This window comes from Podarcis muralis, chromosome 13 (assembly GCF_964188315.1).
Source record: "Podarcis muralis chromosome 13, rPodMur119.hap1.1, whole genome shotgun sequence".
In the NCBI taxonomy this organism is placed as follows: domain Eukaryota; kingdom Metazoa; phylum Chordata; class Lepidosauria; order Squamata; family Lacertidae; genus Podarcis; species Podarcis muralis.
Window position 1 is genome coordinate 8,205,073 of NC_135667.1, and position 19,572 is coordinate 8,224,644.

Below are 19,572 nucleotides of genomic sequence, written 5' to 3' on the forward strand. Positions count from 1 at the left end.
GCTGCAAACGAGGTTAGTTTAAAATTTCAGAGAAGAGTTCTACAATGCAGGAAGTAGATGATACAAATTGCCATTTCTGTCTCTAACTGATACATATTGACGTATAGCCTTGTTAACTTTTTTGGTTTTTCTAAAATAATAAATATCAAACTCTTCAGCCCAAATAAAATGTATCACTCACTATTTCTTTCCTATATTACTTTGACCATCTTTTAGTTAGCTCTTGTTTGATCTTTAATATCTCTTCCCTCCCAAAAAAGACTAAAACAATGTCCACCTCTTTCTCTTTGTACTCAAACTGGCCATGAAGGAGACTTCAATGGGAATAACTTCCGAGTATTTTTGTATTAGATTGAAGACTTCATTTAGGTGCAATCATTCACTTTTAGTATACCAGAAGATACCTCTTAGATTGCTGTGTAAGACCGACATAGAAAAAGGGAATGGAATGTTTTCTCTTAATCACAATTTTAAGGTTCTTCAGCTTTCCATCACCATTATCAAATACATTCAATTTTAAACTTCATAGAAAAATAAACTAACTCCTCTAGACTTATCTTCACTTCTCTATCACTATACCATGGTCAGTAATGCATACAGAATTTATTGCTCTATATTTTATTAATTTAATGGCTGTGTTGTTAAACCACAAAATCTCCACAGGATTCAGTGATTTTTCAAACTTTCATTTGTAGTTCAAGGAAGATGGAGAAGACAAAAATTTTGGAATACAAATTCATGTTATTGAAGTATTTTAATTCCAACCAAAAATTGGAATTTTGAGTATTAGAATGAAGGAAACATCCATATTAGTGCATGCAAATAAGTGCAAGTAGCATGCTCTAAGAGTTTTTTTTAGTGGAATATTTATTATTTATACCTCATGCGAACTACAGTAAAGCTCATACCTTTTTATTATCGCCCAAGGCTTGGGAAAGGAATTAATTTCCCATCAACTTGCTGTTGCTACAATCAGTTTAGCAGACTCACAACACACATTACAATTTTGTTAAAATTTCTAGATTTCTGTATTTCACTTATCAGCCAGTGCCAGGTGTGACTTCATAGATGAATGAAATATATTGAAACAGGTCAATATCTCACAAAGCAGACTCAAACGGTGTCTGATTCATGTCATTTGTTCTAGGAAGATTAGACACTTGCAGATTAGGTGCCCCAAGAACATGCACAGCAGGAACCCTTCCATCCCCCTCTTGCTGGTCCTAGTTGGTGGAGTTAAAACAAGACATACAAAGTCTCCCTCCCTTTTTCCACATTGCTTTTCAAAATAGAGAGTATTCTCATTATCACATAGAGCAAAGCCACTATTTACTGCGAGTCACTTTAGGAGAATACGCAATACTAAATAAATAAATAAATAAAATACTGGAAGGATTAATCGCAAAAATGAGAAGGGAGAGAAACTCTTACTGTGGATCATGGTTAAACAGATTCTGTGAAGGGTTTTCCATGAAGCCTTCTTCCATGATGGAATAATGGAACTGAGAAGCAATCCCACCAACGATGAGACCACCTGACTGGTACCACTCATGTGGAACAGGAAATGTATCAGTCCCAGGGCACCTCATAGCTGCTTTGCACAAAACATGAGGCAGAAGAAAAATCAAAGCGAATGACCACAGCATCCTAGTAGACAAGCTTCTCTGCAAATTTGGGTGCTCTTTGCCTATCAGTACCTACAGAATGACTTAAGCAAACTAGATAGTATGATACCTGGCTCTATCAACAGAGCACAAGAGAGATTGGCACACCTTATTTTAAAATCAAAGCAGTATAAAAACATGCTTTGGCAGATAGGTGAGATTTCCAACACTCTGATTTCAAGTCAGACAAATAATATGAAAAAAATACAAAATGAGAGGAAGAAAATTGAGAGCCCTGGCTGCCTCTTGCCACTACTCCTATCTCCTCAAGGTTCAGAGGTTCGTTATTATAATCCCTTTCCTGGCTGTTTATTGACAGTTTACTTACCGTATTTTTCGCTCTATTACACGCACCAGACCATAACACGCATGTACTTTTTAGAGGAGGAAAACAAGAAAAAAAAATTCTAAACGAAACAGTGGATGTATGATTTTTGTGCTTCATGCTGTGGCCACAGACATGTGATCTGACGGTGAGTTTGGGGTAGCCCAATGCAAAAATCCTGAGGATCCATGTGGATCCATACTTTGTAACCACGTTTTAAGTGGGGAGGGAAGGAAAAGCACTCAAGGGACAAGGAACACGCATGGGGGGTGTGGAGAAGGATGCTGCTAATAATGCAGGCGATGGGTTTAAGGGCAGAAGGAACCAGTGTGGGGTGTGTGGAGAAGGAGCTTTTCCGGGAGCTGAGCGGGGAGGAGGGAGGGAAAGAGCACTGTTGCTTTAAAGGAGCCAACCGGACAGCAGCCGCTTACAGCAGTGTAAGCAGCTCCTCTCTCCCGTTTTGCTCCTTCTCTCCCTCTTTGCTGCTTTACACAGCTAATGGCGAATCCCCTGCAATCCAAGTCCTGCTCATGTGCTCAAACCTATCCTGTCTATCCTGCATAATTTCCCCCTCTCCCTCATCCTATGCCCTCCTGTCCCCAGCGCGCTCAAGCAGCCAGCGGATCAGGGGAGACGCTGGGAGACATGCATTTCCCCCTCTCCCTCATCCCGTGCCCTCTCGTCCCCAGCGCGCTCAAGCAGCCAGCGGATCAGCTGAGACGCTGGGGACGCGTCATTTCCCCCTCTCCCTCATCCCATGCCCTCCTGTCCCCGGCGCGCAGCCTCATTGCTCCATTTAGAGAGTGCACAGACCTTTGCTAGCTGAGGCTGCAGCAGCTGTTGCTGGCTACGCAACGCTTTTAAAAGTGCCTGCTGGCTTTGAATTGCCTGCCTCCTTCCGGCTCGCTATGGCTCCTGTCTGTCCCTCCTCCCGTGTAAGCAGCTGCTGCCCACTTTGCTGCCATGCCTCTCCTTCCCTCCCTCCTCCCCGGCTCCTCCGTAGGTCGCTTTAAAGCAAACAAAGCGAGAGCCTCGTAGAGCGTGTAAGCGGCTCTCGCTTTGCTTACTTTCAGAGAGCCCCTCCTCCTGGCTGTAAAGCAGGCAAAGCTAGAGCCTTGCAAAGCGAGACAGAAGCCCTGCAAGCGGCTCCCGCTTTGCTTAACTGACGGCAGCCATGGCTCCGGTCCAGTGCATTCACCCCATAACACGCACAGGCATTTTCCCTTACTTTCTAGGAGCAAAAAAGCGCGTGTTATGGAACGAAATTTACGGTAGGTCTCTGGTGTTCTGATGAGGTGCAGAAATTATAGTGATTTGGATAACTGTATGGTGACATAATAACTTTTGAAAAGTTTTAGTTCCAATGAGGTGTGGTGTTTTCCCTCCTCCCCCATCATGTTCTGTGTTTATTCTCAAATCTTCCTACGTGCCACCTCTGCCCCTTGGTGGAACAATAAGTGGCAATTAGCGTGAAGTCTTCCATTTTAAGTGAACACTAGCAGGAAAGTCAAAGTGAGTCCATTTTGTTTTGTGACTCAAAGCAGCAAATCTTGAATGAAAGGTCACTGCCCAACTCCAGTTTTGCCACATGACTGGGCAGCCCTTATTACTCTATTACTGCTAACATTTTCCGTTTCTACTTCCCCCTCCTCTTTGTCATTTTTCTCATGGACTTCTAAAAACTTTAGGTTTGCACAGATTGAAACCAGCTTTTCTACCCTTTCACAGGTCAGTTTGTTTCTTGATTTGCTATGAATACTACCAAATATAGGACAGATTCTTTCACATGCAGCAGAAGATGCAGGAATCTGCAGTAAGCGAGATGCAAGAAGTGTCAAAGGTTGTGTGGTGCAGGGACTTTGCCACCATGTTGCAGGAGGGATGTTTTGCAGAATCCCAGAATGCACTCGTGGCCCAAATCTATATTCTGTTCTATATTCTGCAGCTTTTGAAAGTACTTTTCCAACATCAGGTCCTAAGCGTGCAACTTGTTTGTCAAATTCACCAGCTATATTCTCATCACTCATACCTAGAGATGGGAAGGCCTGGGGGATAAACAGAAAAATTGGGGGAGAGCAGGTTTCCCCCCCATTTTTTTACAAAGCTGTCCCCCCCCCGGAAAAAATGGAAAAAACAAAAACAAACGAATTTGATATAGTTTGAATATCCCACACACTTTTTTTTACTTCATTTTCCCCAGGAAAAAAAATGGCTTTGGGAAAACCAGGGTGAAAACTACCCCCCCCCCCATTTTTCCACTTTTTTCCCAGGCCTTTCCATCTCTACTCACACAACTGCCTTTGAATCTTGGATCCTGTAGATTTGCAGCAGCATGTATTGGATGGCAACAAAATCATTATTGTTGCTTGCAGAGCTTCTTTGTTTCTAAGCAAACTTTCAAAGGAGATCACCACTCCACCCCAACGTGTTTTACTATGGAGCTTCAGTATCACTATTTTATTCTGTGCATTTTTTCCTGCTTGCTTCTTCTTGAAGACTGCGGTGGCAACATGAGTAGCTTTTACATATTTGATAACTTCTTTAGCTCTTCTGTAAATCCTTTGAAGGGTGTCCTGTTTCATGAAGTCACTAAGAAGTAAGTTTAGTTCATGAGATGCACATCCTATTGCAGTAATATGTGGATACTTGTCCATTGTGATTTCCAATGCAGCCTTTCTATTACTTGCATTGTCAGTCAGCAAAGCAAATACTTTACCACTCTCAATTTTCTCTAAAACTGCACATATTTCACTGCTGATATACTCTGCAGTATGTCTGTTCTCTCCAGTTTCAATACTTCTACAAAAGACTAGTTGAGGTGTTGTTATCACAAAGTTGATGATTCCTTCTCCCCGAACATTTGTCCATCCATCTGTAAGTATTGCGTGTCGAGACCCCACAGCCACCCCCTTGTTGGAAATAACTCACACAAGGACACGGATATTAGGTTTATGTTATTGGGCAAATTTTGGCCACAACTTTATTGAAATTACAGAATGTGAGCGGTATTGGCTTAGGCATTGATTGGACCTGACTATATGATCACTGCAGATGGTGACAGCAGCCACGAAATTAAAAGACGCCTGCTTCTTGGGAGAAGGGCAATGACAGGCCTAGACAGCATCTTGAGAAGTAGAGATGTCACCTTGCCAACAAAGGTCCGTATAGTTAAAGCCATGGTCTTCCCAGTAGTGATGTATGGAAGTGAGAGCTGGACCATAAAGAAGGCTGATCGCCGAAGAATTGATGCTTTTGAATTATGGTGCTGGAGAAGACTCTTGAGAGTCCCATGGACTGCAAGAAGATCAAACGCATCCATTCTTAAGGAAATCAGCCCTGAGTGCTCACTGGAAGGACAGATTGTGAAGCTGAGGCTCCAATACTTTGGCCACCTCATGAGAAGAGAAGACTCCCTGGAAAAGACCCTGATGTTGGGAAAGATGGATGGCTCAAGGAGAAGGGGACGACAGAGGACGAGTTGGTTGGATAGTGTTCTCGAAGCTACCAGCATGAGTTTGACCAAACTGCGGGAGGCAATGGAAGACAGAAGTGCCTGGCGTGCTCTGGTCCATGGGGTCACGAAGAGTCGGACACAACTAAACGACTAAACAACAACAACATATCTGACTCCTGCCCATTGTGCAGGAAGTCCCCCATAAGGGTAAGCCACCGTTAGGGGGAGCCCTGTCGATGCGGACCAACTCAAGCTCCCCCTGGTGTTCCCGTCGGGGTCGTGTCAAGGCCCTAGGCCCTCCAGCCGGGCTTCAGACTAGAACAACACCCCTGGATTCCTTTAACAGAATACCCTTAAGCATGGAGGGGCAGGTGATGGCCACACCTCCCCTCCCCCACACAAGGTCAAACAATGCCTAACTGCAACCCTAACAAAGTTGTGATGATTGCTACGAGGTAGGCGAAAACCAAGTGGTCAGTGCCAATTTGCCAAGAGGAAAAGTTCCTACCAGGCCCCTCAGACAACCAAGGCGACCAACCGAAGTCCATAGCAAGGCCATTGCCTAACCTGCAAAATAGGGAGGGAGGGCAGGTGATTGAGGAAGCGAGCCAAAGAGGAAGTCGCTCCTCCATTTAAATGGCCCCGGCCATACCCCCCAGCCAGTGGGTTGGCTGACCGGGCTCTGACGTGGCCAGGATCCCCCAGGCAATGGGGGAACAAGGTCCCCCGCCCCCGGTGGGGAGTAGGGGGCCATGCGGTCCACCGCAACTCCTCTCCACTGGGAAGTGGAGCGGATTTGCAAGACATAGTGCTTCACTGATTTTTCCTTGTACAGATTCCATCACATGCTCATATTCTGACTCCAAAAGAGGCTTACTCAGTGAATGTCTGCTTGGCAAATGATATGATGGTCATAATAATTTAAAAGCTTCCTGCCAATGTGCATTTTCAGTTTTTGACAATGTTGATCCAGAAGCATATATTGCTCTTACAAGTGCATGATCACTTTACTCCTGATTTTCAAGTGTCATTTTATCTATAAATGAAGGTATGGTGCAATTTTGTGAGGCAGTGGTTTGCAACACTTCTTTACTTTAAGATGCTGTTGGTGAAGAAACACTTTGTAATGACCCAGAAGCAGCAGAAATCGTGTTTCTGGAATTAGAACTCTGGAAGGAAAAGCTACTTGCATTTTCATTTGGGTCCTCTTCATTTAATTCCATAAAGTATTTTTTTAATGTCTTTAGGGCACCTCTGGCACGCAAGAATGTGTTTTGTCATCCTTGCAACATTTGGAAAAGAATATTTATTCTCACAATATTTGCAAATTGCAGCTTTGCTCTCAGCAGAAATTGCACTGTGGAAATGTTTCCAAACTCTAGGTGTTGGTTTCACGATTTTACTGAGAGGAGGAAAAGAAAAATCAATTTACTGACCAGACTACAGGTAAATATTATGCTGTGATGGTGGAGAATATTAATAGGAATCATTTAAGGGTTACAAAAGAGAAACTAATATGTCAGACAGATTTACCCTATTACCTGTCAGTTAAAGCCTGAGAGGAGGACAGAAACTATCACCTCTTGTGTACCAACAATTACTCAGCTGTAGGAGGTCCGAGGTACACAAGTAAACTGAACTGGAGGTTTTTCCCTGCAGTGCCTCCTAGTGGCGCAAATGCATATTTCTCCTGTTTGAGAATTGCATTGAGATGTACAGTGTTACAGTAGTACCTCGGGTTAAGTACTTAATTCGTTCCAGAGGTCCATTCTTAATCTGAAATTGTTCTTAACCTGAAGCACCACTTTAGCTAATGGGGCCTCCGACTGCCACCGCCCCGCCGGAGCATGATTTCTATTCTCATCCTGAAGCAAAGTTCTTAACCCAAGGTACTATTTCTGGGTTAGCAGAGTCTGTAACCTGAAGCGTATGTAACCCGAGGAACCACTGTACTTGAATTCTATTCTAGGATTTGCTTGGAATAAAAAAAATTAAAATGTTATTTAATCAAACTACAATTATCAAAATCACTATAATCACCAATGTTTATTCATTCCCCCCATGTCCAGAAAGGAATTTATTTCATACCCTGCCCACCCATTTGTATTGCATTTTCCTGTACATTGAAATGAAATGGCAACATACTTTACATTTTCAAAGTAAATTACATATGTTACATGAATTTACCCCAGTGGATAGCCAGATGAAGAATTTAGTTTTTGGTGGAAGACAAAGTTTAGCAGAACAGAACCAGCACTTCAAGTGACAATTACAGGGAGGAATGGAAAACAATGCCTTTTTAATTCCTAGTCTCATGAAGAGCACTTCAAAAATGAAGTAAATAACTGATATCTTCAAGACAGAGAAACGGAGAGGTTTTAGTTATGAAATATCAGGCTTCCAAAAAGAACTTCTGGAAAATAATATTAAAACTCTGTCAAAAATGTATAATTTGCTCCTAGAATGGCATACAAGACATTGTATTTTAGAAGACATCTGAAGGCATTCCTGTTTAGGGAAGCATTTATCTAAAATGTATAGAACAAGCTCCAATATTTGTTGGAAATGTAAAGAAAAGGAGGGTACCTTTTATTATATATGGTGGTCATGCAAGATAACAAAGTCTTTTTGGGAATTGATATACAATGAATGGGGGGGGGAATGTTTAAATTAACGTTTGGTAAAAAACCAGAAGCATTTCTATTATGAATTACAGGTTCCAATATTCTAAAAGACCAGGAATGTATGCAACAGCAGCAAGGATGCTACTAGCCCAAAGATGGAGAGAACCAGCTGTTCTGACCAAGTGCACCTAGTGTAAAATGCAGTTGCTGGACAGCTGACTAGGGCAGAATTCAACAATAATGTTATGGTGCTGCTGAAAGAATTGCAACAGCTGCTAATGAGTTCAATGTATGGCTAGGCATAGCCATATATATTTTGGAACCACAATCCCAAATGATTGTTTTTCACCTTCTGTATCCTACTGATCACTGCATTCTGCAGGAGATAACATCTTGCAAATACTATCTCATCAAGTGATGCATTCTGTACTTTAGCATTTCCTTCAGCTTGCCAGAAAGCAAACGTAGCTTGCTGGCCCCCATCTAACCCACGTCCAAGTCATCCAGGGGTTCAATAGCTTTTTATTATTTAGACGTTACTTAGAAATGCAGCTAGGACCACAAGAGTTCTTATGATACATTAAGCCAAATCTCCAAACGACCACTTTTTGTAGATGCTAACTAGCACTGGAGACACATGGAAAATGGAAAACTGCAGCACCCCAAACTAAACTTCCAGGACAGTGAAAAATAATCAACAGGATACCAGGACAGGCATCAAGCTGACTCACCCTGGATTAACCGACAGCATATTTATCCAAAATAAATCATAAATTTATCTGGGTTATTCATTTGGAGAAAACATCTTAATTAAACATTCTACCAGGAAGGGGGCAGGGGAAGGAAACATTATATCTCCTGCTCCAAACCAAATCATGGTATAAGGCAAGTTCCTGTGTTTAGGTTCTTATGTGTATTACAATTAATTCATTCCTTGTACCTGATACCCCACATTATCTGTGGAAATCCCTTCATGACTGAGTTGATGGTCTTCTTATCTTATAACCTTATGGCTTCCATATCCTACTTTAGCAACTTGAAGATCAGGAAATCAAACTGTTGGAATTCATGGCCTGTTTCCTGATATAGATATAAGGTTATATTCCTTTGTACTTAAGGAAGCATCCACGGCAGAAGCTCATTTAAACCAGGCAATCAAAACTCAGAATGCTGAACTAGGAATATGGGAATTAAAGGCTGAACTAGGAATATGGGAACAAAACTCCAAACTTTAATGTGATTATATTGAAAGGGGAGAGATGTATTTCTCATTCAACGTTTGACGTGGGATAGATAGATGTTTCCCTTAGAGAGGGCAGAGGGAAGTCAAATGCAGGGCAATAAAGTGGAGCTCAACAAGCTCCCATTCACTCATTCCACAAAGGCATAAAGAAACAATTTTCATGTCTCTTTTGTTACCCTCTACCATTTTCAATATGATAAATTTCTGTTCTTTGCAGCAGTACAACTATTTCCTCTTCCTTTGAGCAAGGATTCCTCTGGTATGACTTGTCTTGTGAATCTGTAATTTGGGACTAGAATGTTTTGTCAGATCAAAACCAGGTCTCAATAAACCAAAGGGAGCAAAGAAATGGAGGGAATCATCTCTATGTAATCTGTAGCTTTACTCCATATAGCAAATGATCAGAATACATTACTCTTGCCAGGCACTGCTTCTCTGTTGACCTGGTATGGAGCTCAGCTTTCCTCTGATTCCTCCATTCTTTTTCCTTTTCATCATTTTCTATTGATATTGTTTTGCTTACTGTTTTTTTAGGCTATGCTAATTAAATGAAAGCTTTATTTCACTTTAGTGTACCAGGCTCTCACTTCATAGAAAACACCCGCTCTTCTCTGATTAGCTCATTTAAATACCCCAAATCCTTCATGGGACTGGTGGCACTTAATTGAGAGAGATATGAGGTGAGGGGACCAAATAGGATTTAGAGAACCAACAGAAACTGTGTGAGGAGACAGGCAAATCATTTCAAATGAACTCGTGTAAATAGTATAAATGAACTGTGCTTAAACCTTACCCTTCATTTAGGATATAATGGTGGCAAAACAAAGTGAGACTTTAATTCTTTCTCCTTATTAGTTGTTCTTTGTTGTTGAGCTCAGGCTTCAGAATGATAATGTAGCATTTTGGGGCAAAGATGCAGCCCAGTAACCCAGCACTGGAGGCCAAGATGGAGAAGATCTCCACCATCACCATGTATTTCCCTTTGGTGCTCAGGTAGGTAGGGACAAAGCACAGCCAAACACTGCAAAACAGCAACATACTGAAAGTAATGAATTTGGCTTCATTGAAACTGTCAGGTAATTTGCGGGCGAGGAATGCTGACAGGAAGCTGAAGAAAGCAAGGAGGCCCAAGTAGCACAAAACACAGGAAAACATAGTCACAGACCCTTCATTGCATTGCACAGTGATTTCTTCTATTAGTGAGTGCATGTCTAAATCTGGGAATGGAGGAGTAGTGGCCAACCAGAGAGTGCAAAGACTTGCTTGAATGAGGGAGCAGGAAAGGACAATGGAGTTGGCCAGTCTTTTCCCTACCCACTTCCTCAGGCTGGACCCTGGTTTGGTGGCCATGAAAGCTACAACTACAGTAATAGTTTTGGCCAACACACAAGAAACAGCCATGGAGAAGATGATGCCAAAAGCAGGTTGTCTGAGAAGGCAAGCCATTTCCCCTGGCTTGCCAAGGAATAACAAAGAAGACTGAAAGCAGAGCAGTAGAGAGATGAGAAGAGTGTAGGTGAGGTCTCGGTTGTTGGCTTTGACAATTGGGGTGTCTCTGTGCTTCACAAAAGCTAATAACACTAAAGTTGTGAAAATGGAGAAAGAAAGAGCAATTGAGGCTAAGCTGATCCCCAATGGTTCTTCATAAGAAAGAAAGGTGATCGTTTTGGAGATGCAACCATGTTTGTTTCTGTTTGGATATTGGTCTTCTGGGCATCTGAAACAGTCATTCATATCTGGAAGGGGGGAAAAACAGGTCACATTCCAAATGCAATTCATATACGTCCCCTGCCTCCCATGTGACCGTTTTTGGAGTTTAGCCTGATCATTCTTAATGAACTGGAGTAATATAAAAATTACTTAATGTGAGTGTTAAAATAAGTCCCCAATCTACGTACATTTAACTCAGGTGCATTTTGCTTCACACACATGGCAAACAAAATTTTAAAAGATAAGGGGGTGGAAAATGAGAAGAAAGTGTGCGGGCATCTGCAAAAAAGAACTTTGGCCATCACACCCACGCTTGAATCCTGTGTCTTTTAACTATACACAATTTGGGCTGTAGGTGTGATCCCATGAATGTAACCCCTGGGTAAGTTGTCAGGTCACAAATAAATGTTTGTGTTAAACTTTTAAAGCACTGTAAGGCTGTTAGTGTGTATGTTGTCCAACTCAGTTCAGTTGATAGGAGGCAGGCATTGTACCAGAACTGTAGGTGTTAATTTCCTTCTAGAGTGCCCATATGTGTGCTGTTATAATGTATATATACGCAAAGGTAAGCTTGAACATATAGACTGGCACCTTACCCTCATCAATCTATATATTGATCACCTTCCCCCCATCAATCTATATGAGTATGGATAAAATATAAAGAATGATTAGAAACAAAGACACCCTGGTGGATTTCACCCTTAGAAGGTAAAAAAGAAAAACATGGAATTAAATTGGGCTACATTTAAGGATCTACTAAAAGAAAAAGATAACAGGCTGATATTAAACGATTGCGAGGAAATAAGACATCATCTAACAGGGTAGATTTAGTATCATCAACTAAATGAGGTGTTCAAGGCTGACAAGAAAAGAGGCTTTGCAAAGGAAATCCCATTACTAGATAAAGAGCTACTACAAAATAAGACAAAATTCTAAAATTTATGAAACAAAACTGGAGTGGGAGGTGAAAGATGAACAAGTTAAATAGGTAATGATTAGATGGGCTATAGATATAGATAAAACTATCAAATTAGCATCACGGGAAAAGCTATGGAGAGAGAGTTGGAAATTTACGGCTTGTGAAGTGATAAAGGAAAATTTAATAGAGATGTTTTATAGATGGTATTTAACATCAACCAAAATATGTAAAATGTATAAAACAAAATCAAATCTGTGTTGGAGGTGTAACAATGTAGAAGGGACACTCATACGTATGTGGTGGACATGTAATAAAATAAAAGGCTTCTGTGATACGGTATACGAAGAGCTAAAGAAAATAGAATCTTTTTTATTGGGGATATTAGACACAGATATTGCCAGAGAAAATAAGAAAATATCCCTTTACGTTACAGGGGCTGTGAGAACACTAATTGATAAAAATTGGAATAAAGAAACAATACCGACAAAAAAAGAATGGGAAGACAAATTATTTGATTATATGGAATTGGCTAGGTTGACAGAGGCAATTGTGGGCCAGCCCAAACAAAAATATCAAAAAGAATGGCAAAAATGAAAAGGTTATCTTAAAAAGCAGTACCCTCAAATTAATACTTGGACTTGTTTCTAATAATTTCTGCAAAATAATTTATGGTACTTAAATACCATAGAATAAGGTATAATATAGAAAGAAATAATATAGAAAGAATAAGGAATAATATAAAACCTAAAAAGGGGACAGTTTACCAAAAATTGAGAAGAGAACCATGTTGAGGATGAAGGAAGTCAATTGGAAGAAAAAAAGAGTTGAAGTATGGTGTGTGGATATATATATATATACACACACCATATTTCAACTCTTTTTTTCTTCCAATTGACTTCCTTCATCCTCAACATGGTTCTCTTCTTAATATATATATATATATATATATATATATATATATATATATATATATATATGCTTTCGTAGATTTTCACGGGTACAGGAATGCAGGTTTTGGTGTCCTCGGGTGTCTTCCCGTGTAAAAGTTGGGGTGTCTAGGCGACGTTTCGACGAGGTCTCACTCGTCATCTTCAGGCTGGTGCTTTCGGCTTCTTGTTACTGGAACAGAGCAGGATCTCAGTGTTTGAGTTCCTATAAATACTGTTGAGGAGGTGTGGCCTCTAATGAAGCAAACAGTACATAACATATCAGACAGGATCCTCACCTCAACTGAAACCAAAGTACTCTCCAAAGGTTTCAACTTTGCAGTCGCCCCGAGACGCATCCCCACGGAAAACATCATATGCGGAGTCGAAGCTAGCCTAACCAAAATCAACCCAGATGAAGCCAATAAAATCAGACTTGAAGTCACCAACATCCTCTGCTCCAGCAAACCACCCAGAAGCAATTTACACAAAGAAGAACAGAAAGCACTCACCGACCTGAGGAAAGACAACAACATAATCATTCTCCCAGCAGACAAAGGTAATGCCACTGTTGTGATGAACACATCGGACTACCAAGCAAAACTATCAAATCTACTCCAAGACCCTACCTACCAACCTATAAAAACAGATCCCACCACCTATCTGGAAAAAACCACCAAATCCAAAATAAAAGCCTCTCCTATCAGTGAAGAAATCCAGCTAAGAATCATCCCCAGAGAAAAATCATCCAGATGCCCCAAACTCTACGGCCTCCCCAAGATACACAAAGAAGGAACACCACTCAGACCAATAGTCAGCTCCATAGGCTCACCTCTACAAAATCTCGCTAAATTTCTCGCCAAGCAACTTCAGCCCTATGCAGAATCCATCTCTTCACACGTTCCAAACTCCTTCCAGTTCATAGAAACAATAAAGAAGCAAAACCTACATCCCAATGACCTACTTGTGAGCTTCGATGTTGTATCTCTCTTCACACAAGTGCCCATTAATGAAGCCTTGACAGCCATTCAAAACAAATACAATCCCCCCAAATACATCTTGGACCTGACCAAGCACTGCCTAACCAACACGTACTTCATCCACAATGGACAAAGATACAAACAGATAGAAGGAGCACCTATGGGATCACCCCTCTCACCGGTCATCGCAAACCTGTACATGGAACACTTTGAAACCAATGCCTTAGACAAGTCAGAACACAAACCCAAACTTTGGCTCAGATATGTTGACGACACCTTTGTAATTTGGCCACACGGGAAGGAAAAACTGGATAGCTTCCTCACACATCTCAACAGCCTACACCCCAAAATACAATTCACTATGGAAATAGAAGCCAACAACCAACTTCCCTTCCTTGCCGTCCTAATCTACAAAAAACCTGATGGCTCCCTAGGACACACTATCTACCGGAAAAAAACACACACCAACCGCTACTTACATGCACAATCACACCACCACCCTGCACAAATAAACTCCGTAGCCAAGACTCTCATCTCCAGAACCAAACGCCTGGCTGACAAAAACCACTTGACAACTGAGTTACAGAATCTCTCAAATGTGTTAATTGCCAATGGATACCAGCAAAACAGGGTTACGAAGCTAATCCAAAAAGAAACACCCCCCAAAAACCAAGACACAGAAGAAAACAATGGCATGGCCCTCCTTCCTTATATCAAGGGCACTACAGATAAAATTAGCAAAATCCTCCATAAACACAATATCAAAACAGCCTTTTGCACCAACCAAAAAATAGCCAATATCCTCAGAAACCCCAAGGATAAAATCCAGTTGGAAAACCAAGGGGTCTATGAAATACCCTGCAAAGTCTGCCCAGCCACGTACATTGGACAAACTAACAGACGAATAAATGCACGTATCGCAGAACACAAGAATGCCGTCAAAAAAGAAGAAAAAACTTCCTCTCTTTTCCAACACATGAAAGAAACAGGACACGAAATTAATTTTGCAGATTCCAAATTGCTCTTTAACATGGAACATCACCACAAGAGAATAATCATGGAAGCCATCGAGATAGAGAAACACCCTCACAACATGAACAAGCGTGACGACACATCCCGCTTGCCAGACATCTGGAAATTAGCCCTCCCCACAAAAACTGACACCAGAGCCAGAGGCACACAGAACGCCATCACCAATCAACCACACCAGACCCAAACCCAGACCCTCTCCACAGATGAATTACAGATACCATCCAGTAGCCAAACCATGGTGGCACCTCCGGATGCTGCACCCCCCTGCAATCCCTACACAGATCTGGCTGGCACAGACCACAAAACCACAGCTCGCCCCTATACACGAAGCCAAGCCAGAGCACAACAAAATGCAGTACAACCATCTTCCCAGAAAAACTCTTCACAAAGTTCAAGAGGTCAAGACACAAAGGCTTTAGCAACTAATCCACACCTAATGACCCACCTAAGTGGTACTCAGGATACAACTCAAGAAATCACTCAAGATATCCCTCAAGTAATTAAGAAACAAAAGAAGAAAAGGCACACTAGCCTGGGAACTTCCTCTCTGCCCAAGAACATTAGAGGCCACACCTCCTCAACAGTATTTATAGGAACTCAAACACTGAGATCCTGCTCTGTTCCAGTAACAAGAAGCCGAAAGCACCAGCCTGAAGATGACGAGTGAGACCTCGTCGAAACGTCGCCTAGACACCCCAACTTTTACACGGGAAGACACCCGAGGACACCAAAACCTGCATATATATATATATATATATATCGTGGACGAGTTGTTTTCTATAAGTTTCCATTGGTTATTATGTTTTATTTGTATCTTTTCGTCTTTTGTTCTGTTGCTGTTTGATTGTTTTTTGACTGGGCATTATTATTTTTATGTTTAGTTTGATAAATGTGTTTGTATGGGTTGTAAAATAAACTCCATAAAGATATATATAAAGTGACTAACCTTAGAAAAAGATAGCCCCACCTTAGACTATTCAATAATAATAAAGAGATGAATAAATCCCAGTGCAGCACAGTGAAATTTATTTACCTGGGAACCAATGGTTGACCAGACATACATTCCTGGTACATCATCACTTCACTAGTTCCTATCTGTAACTTTCTGCATCTCCAGTTATAAAATGATAAGCTTTACAGAAGGATATAGCTGAGTAGGCATAATTATTCTAAAACTTTGAATTTCCCAGACTCAATCAATGAACACCATTTCAAAAATGAACCAAAAAATCCAGCCGCCTACATAACAGTAAAAGGAGGTACACATTCTTGACTCAAATTTTCCATGTGCTGTTACAGAGGAGAACTATCTTTCCTCCCTAACATGCCATCTGTTAAACTGTAACTGCATCTACTAATTATATTCACACTTTGTCCCTCCCCACCAAAAAATCCCCCAGAATTTTGTTAACATTTTCATGGTCATCATCATGAGCATCATGAGTTTTGTTGACATATGTCTGCCGACTTTGTAATAGTTTTGTTTTGGCCATTTTAATATTCTTCTGTTTAAGATATTTTAAAATAGGTCTGCAACTAGATCATTTTGACTATTTTAAAGCTTACACTCAAAACAATGTAGAATGTATTGCTTGAGGCTCATTCATTTTTCAAAATGTCCTTAGGAAGATAATGCAAGTCCACAAAGAAACATTCCAAACAGCATGTAATCAAAGATTAATAAGTATATCTTAGGCCACAAAGAAGTTCTCTTATGAAAATAAAAATGAATTCTTTGTCACATACCATTCTGGTCTGAAATCTTCCCTTCTGGACATGGAGCACAATCATAGCAGCAAAATTTTTCCCCTTCCTTCCTTTTCTTCTGATGACCAGGGGAGCAGCAGTCGTTACACACAGAAATAGGCACCACCTACCCACAACCAAGAAAGAATTATTTTCTTAATTGTAAATTATTTAATTGCCTTGTTTTATTTTTGCTTGTGAACTTGAAATCAACCCATCCCAGGAACTTTAAATATAATTTTAGAGTCCAAATCATTGATTTATCTTGCTCTTTATTATTACAGGTCAGGGATATTTTCAATTCCTATTTGGAAATGCAGAGGATTGAACCTGAGGGCTTTGCATATCAAGCATTTTGATATACAAATGAGCTTTGGATTCTGTTCAATGGAATAGGGAGAGAGAGAGAGCAGGGCCCACCGTAATACCCCTGGACCCATACCTGGTTAAAACCCTTGTGCCATGTTATCATGTCCTCATGAATGATGATTTTTCTTGATTCAAGAGCATCGTCATCCACCTGTCCAACTTTCACTCGAAGGAAGGACTTGTTTGGGAATGTAACTATGTTCATGATGTCAAATGCACCCCCCATTTGCTTTTTCCCATTGAAGCTCATGGTTTCTCCAACAGAGTTGTTGAATGTAATCTCGGAAAGATAAGAGTGGAGCTAATTGAATCATAACAACAAGCCATAAATGCGTTGAAAATTGATATATGACATAAGGCAGTGATTTAGAAAGTCCCTCGTTTTCAAATATGCTTTAGGTATTATAAAGTAATCTAAACAATAGGAAACCAACATAATTCATACCTATTTAAGTTTAACAAATATAAATACCGCAAAATTGCTTTACAACACAATTTGACTTATACCACCATTTCCCCCTAGTGTAGATTCTGCCGGGTTGGTGGGTCATGTGAATGAACTGAAAGGGTTTTACAATGGGGATAATTCTGACCCTCTCTTGCACCACCTCAGCAAGACCCCTCTTTTATAACCTATCATACCCTTGGCTCAGCCAGTGAGGCAAAGATAACCTGGGATGGAGAGAATATAGCATTGTATCTGCCCTTATCCCAGCAGATCTTGGGTGGGATCTTGTGTGGAAATTTAGCTCTTGTTCCCTAAACAGATGGTAATTTCAAGCAAAATGTACATGAGATGATGTGAACATACACAACATACAACTCTACATTGCAGGGAGTTGAACCTTGGGCTCCTTTACTACTATACTATTCTACGATTCTAAGTTTGTCAGTAAATAAAATGAATAATCCCATTTCATCAGCTGCTTGTGGAGAAAAAATTGGATGAAGCCCCACCTTGGACTATTCAATACATTGGATAAAGAAGATTTTGATTTCAACACATTACCTCCAAGGACTGCTGGTCTTGAAGTTCAAATTTCTTATCCCAGACCATTCCTTTTTGCTTCAATCTGCTTGAGTACATGGCATGCAAAGCATGAGCCACAACATAGACAGCATTGTAGATACTGTAGCTTTGGCCAGTCATGCCCATCTCAAACTGAGGCGTAGGAAGGCTCTCCAGCCTCTCTTCCCCAGTACATGGCTCATTGCCTTCCAATGGCACACTGGAGTTTGGGAATGTACAGTCAAATGCTTCCTCCCAGAACTCTTGCAGAAAACCATCTCCTTCTGTTTTATCAGGTTTTAAATTCTGAAGAAATTCATTGAATTTTAGAACCTCTTTTGAGTGAATTGTGAAAGAAATTGCCCCTTGAAAGAGCTCAAGATCCTTTAATATGAAATCAATCTGGGTTGTTATGATCCATACCTTCCTAAATGATGAACCTTCCTTATTTTCAAAATCTCGTAGAAATATAATACCTCTCATCCATATAATGGTCAATGATTCTCCAAAGAGTATACATGCACTGACTTTATCATCTGTTAAAGACAAATTAAAATCCGAGAACAAACCAAATGTATCACTCAGGTTATCTATATGACCTACTCGTGGTACTTTTTGGATGAAGGCTGAACAGATTCCATGCTCAGAAAGCAATGGTTCCAGGGTCTGCAAGAATTTTTCTCCACCATGACCCTCTGCAACAAAAAATCCAACCCATGTCCATCCAAAATGCTTTAGCAAGTTGATGATCCCCATATACTGGTTTCTGTCATTGGGTACCATGTTGTAAAAAGAAAGGAACTGATCTGCATCACCCTCCTCAGGAGGAAAAGATCCATATGTGAGCTAAAAAGAAATGAACAGAAATGATAGATTTATGTCAGGATAAAACTTAATTTTGAGTATGTGCCTTTTCATTCAACAAAGATAAGGGTTTAGGACAGTTCAATCCAAGGACTTTTCAAGCTTAATGTTCTATAGTTATTGTGAATTATTATTGTTGTTCTTCCTTTTATTATTATTATTTTCTGATAATTTTCCTTCATTCTGCATATGATTTCTGGGAATCTAGCATAGCTTGTAAGGATAGCTTCATTACTACTACTACTACTACTACTACTATTAAAATGAATATTCTAAATGGAACCCCATTCAGTAATCTGACTGCAATATTGATGTTTCATAGTTTTCTTCCTAGGAAGCCTCAGTGACAGCCTTATTGGCAAAGGAAGAATGTAAATTATGAAAATCCACATACCTCCCCCATTCATAGCTCCTACCTGTGGAATTTTGTAGAGGCCTATAGTATCGGCAATAAAGAAGGAGGTAACAGAGCTAAGGCCCCCAATGATGGCTATGAGGTTTTTTTGAGTGTCACATATATAGTTGGGGACAAATCTACGTGATTTGAAAAGTAGGTCCAGAGTAGTCCGGTAGGTCATCATTGCATCGTAATAACTATCATAGATGTGGAATCCAAGGGTGAGATTAGGCAAGATCTTTTGATTCTTGTTGATTTCTTTTACAGCAAATGCCAAGGCCAGGGTATGCTGATAGAATTTTGTCACCAT

At 40.6% G+C, this 19,572-nt stretch overlaps 1 protein-coding gene across 1 annotated transcript; it reads right to left on the reverse strand.

Annotated features, from left to right (window-relative positions):
• Window positions 1–10,144: 10,144 nt before the first annotated feature.
• Window positions 10,145–19,572, reverse strand: LOC114583591 (vomeronasal type-2 receptor 26-like). Its single transcript, XM_077917374.1, has 5 exons — window positions 19,282–19,572; window positions 18,002–18,847; window positions 17,066–17,293; window positions 16,624–16,750; window positions 10,145–11,046 (listed from the first exon to the last, which is right to left on the reverse strand). Exons 1-5 carry the CDS (start codon window positions 19,570–19,572, stop codon window positions 10,145–10,147), a joined length of 2,394 nt encoding a protein of 797 aa, XP_077773500.1.